General features: G+C 41.4%; 1 protein-coding gene across 1 annotated transcript in view; it reads left to right on the forward strand.

The window, feature by feature from the left end:
* Positions 1 to 1258: 1258 nt before the first annotated feature.
* The window catches only part of LOC103131538 (vacuolar protein sorting-associated protein 13C-like), an 18743-nt gene continuing 17628 nt past the window's right edge, over positions 1259 to 2373 (forward strand). Inside the window, exon 1 of the mRNA XM_016666724.1 lies at positions 1259 to 1486. Within this exon, the coding sequence (XP_016522210.1) occupies positions 1387 to 1486 (100 nt within the window). The 5' untranslated portion in view covers positions 1259 to 1386. The remainder of the gene's footprint in view (positions 1487 to 2373) is intronic.

Consider the following 2373-nt stretch of genomic DNA (forward strand, 5'->3'; position numbering starts at 1 on the left):
ATATTCAAATAAGGCGTACCTCTGCTTGACCAACTGGGAGCTGTCATGGACCTTCTTAAAAGTTAGAACCTCCTTACAATTTGCTTCCACGATCAAAAGCCATTTTGTCCCCTTTGTTTAACAAAAGGAGAGCAGAGTTTCTCCTGAACTCCTGTGATTTTAAGGCCATCTGGGCAAAGAGAAACAGAGAAGGATATTTCACAGATAGCTGTGAAATCTGGAATCTCTTCCGCTTTTCTCCCCACTCAGATTCCTCAGGAAGAAACTTAAAATCCTGTAGAAAGTTGAAGCAAAGGTTACCTCCACAAACCTAATTTTGTTCTTCTGCATTCAGCACCTCAAAAGATTGAGTCCTGGGGTAAACCAGAAGTAATACATAAAATCAACAGAACAGAACAGAACGGGGTAAAATTCCTTTTTCTAACCTATCAAATATAATATTCAATCCTGAGTATAAAAATTAACACAATCATTTTCCAAAACCCTTTCACCCTAAACCTGAGCAATTTTCTAATACTAAACAAAATATTTTCATTCACACACACTTCCATTTCATTCCAACATAGTAGCAAATAATACAATTTCAAAATACATTCATCAATGACCAAATTAGTAATTCTATAACTACGATTAAACTATTTTCAGTCAGAGCATGCTATTAATAACTAAGAAAAATGTCTTACAAATTAAATGTTAGAGGTTTTAACATTCTATGTTTTATTCAGTTTACACCGTCCCAGATGTTAGTTTTGAAGACTTTTGATCTTCCGTGAACCGAGCAAACTTCTCTCCTGCTCATCCAAGTGATGCTGCCTTCCTGAAGATGCTAATTTTATGGCCTCCTGTCCTCTGATAACAGCAGGAGCTCAGTGGGAGTTCCCTTTTGATCTCTATTTTCCTTCCTGTAAGTTGAATATTTACCCATCAATAGTTTGGTTTTAAATCATTAAATCTGTTCTAAATTAAGAAATTTGTTCAAAAAAGATTAAACTGTATAAAACACTAAAAATAATCATTTTTTCCTCAACACATGATACATATATCAATTATATTAACATGGTATTATATTGTTTTAAAAATTAAAGTTTCCCCAATGTGACAGCAGAGTATTTTTGGCATCTTTAGGCTTCCGTAGTACAGTGATCATCATGGAGTGCAGATTGAAATTAATTGTTTGTGTTTATGAATTATCATGTGAGAAACATGGCGGAGATCCTCCCAGTTCCTCCTGACTCATCGTCACCTGACTGACCAGCCTCTATCTTACACAAACACACACACCTGCAGACAGCGCCTGTAGATCCCAGATCGAGTCGATCCTCGCAGCCCGGAAGTCAGGTGCAGACAACCCGCGACCCTCGGCGGGTCCGTCAGCAACTTCCAGCCATGGTGTTCGAGTCTCTGGTCAGCGACCTCCTGAACAGGTTCATCGGGGACTACGTGGAGAACCTGGACAAGTCTCAGCTGAAGATCGGGATCTGGGGAGGTGAGTCCTGCCAGCTCAGCTAACACAGAAACACTTTAATTTACCCTTCACTGCATGCATTCGGCATGTTATTAATAACCCAGTCAGATGGTTGTTTTTCTACTTTGGTCCAGCCTTTAATTCGGCATTATTTTAAAACAGATCCCTCGTATTTCTGTTGGAATCTAAAGTTTATTGAGCAGATCCCGTGTTAATCCCGGAAACGACAGCGACTCTACGACTATAATTGAACGGATTATTGATTAAATATACAGACAGCAGCTCAAATATACCCCGAATTAAAGTCTGACCAACAAAGACCAACCTGGACCCGAACAGAACCAGGCTTTCAGGTGTAACTTCCGGTGAGAACCGGGTTTCATTAAGTCCGCTGTTATTGGAAAGAAGTCTGGACGGAAAACCTCCACTTCACTGGTCTTCATGGAGTTTAAAGGAGCCGCTGGGAAACAAAAATAAGTGACCCCCACCAACTTCATGCACCTGTGCAGCCTGACCAACTGGTCCTGGATCAGATCTGGCTGGAGCCGTTCATGTTGCAGTCTGCATGGTGCAGTTTATCAGCGCGCGCGCGCACACACACACACACACACACACACACACACACACACACACACACACACACACTTTATTCTGTTAATTTGTTTAAGTGTGTTTAATGCTGATAAGAATAACTGATGATTACCCCTCAGCATGTGTGTGTGTGGCGCCTCCCTCAGAAGTGTCTGTTTTGGACGGGTTGTTTTCCCTCTGGGATTAATAATGTTCATTCATTCATTATGAAGTCCTAGCTGAGGGTCCAAAGGTCTGGAAATGGGGCTGACCCAACTGGTGGTGGCACTGTGCTGGTTTCTGCCTGACTGGACCCACATCATTACCCTCCACCACCG

Source organism: Poecilia formosa, unplaced genomic scaffold, assembly GCF_000485575.1.
Source record: "Poecilia formosa unplaced genomic scaffold, Poecilia_formosa-5.1.2 Scaffold785, whole genome shotgun sequence".
NCBI lineage: Eukaryota > Metazoa > Chordata > Actinopteri > Cyprinodontiformes > Poeciliidae > Poecilia > Poecilia formosa.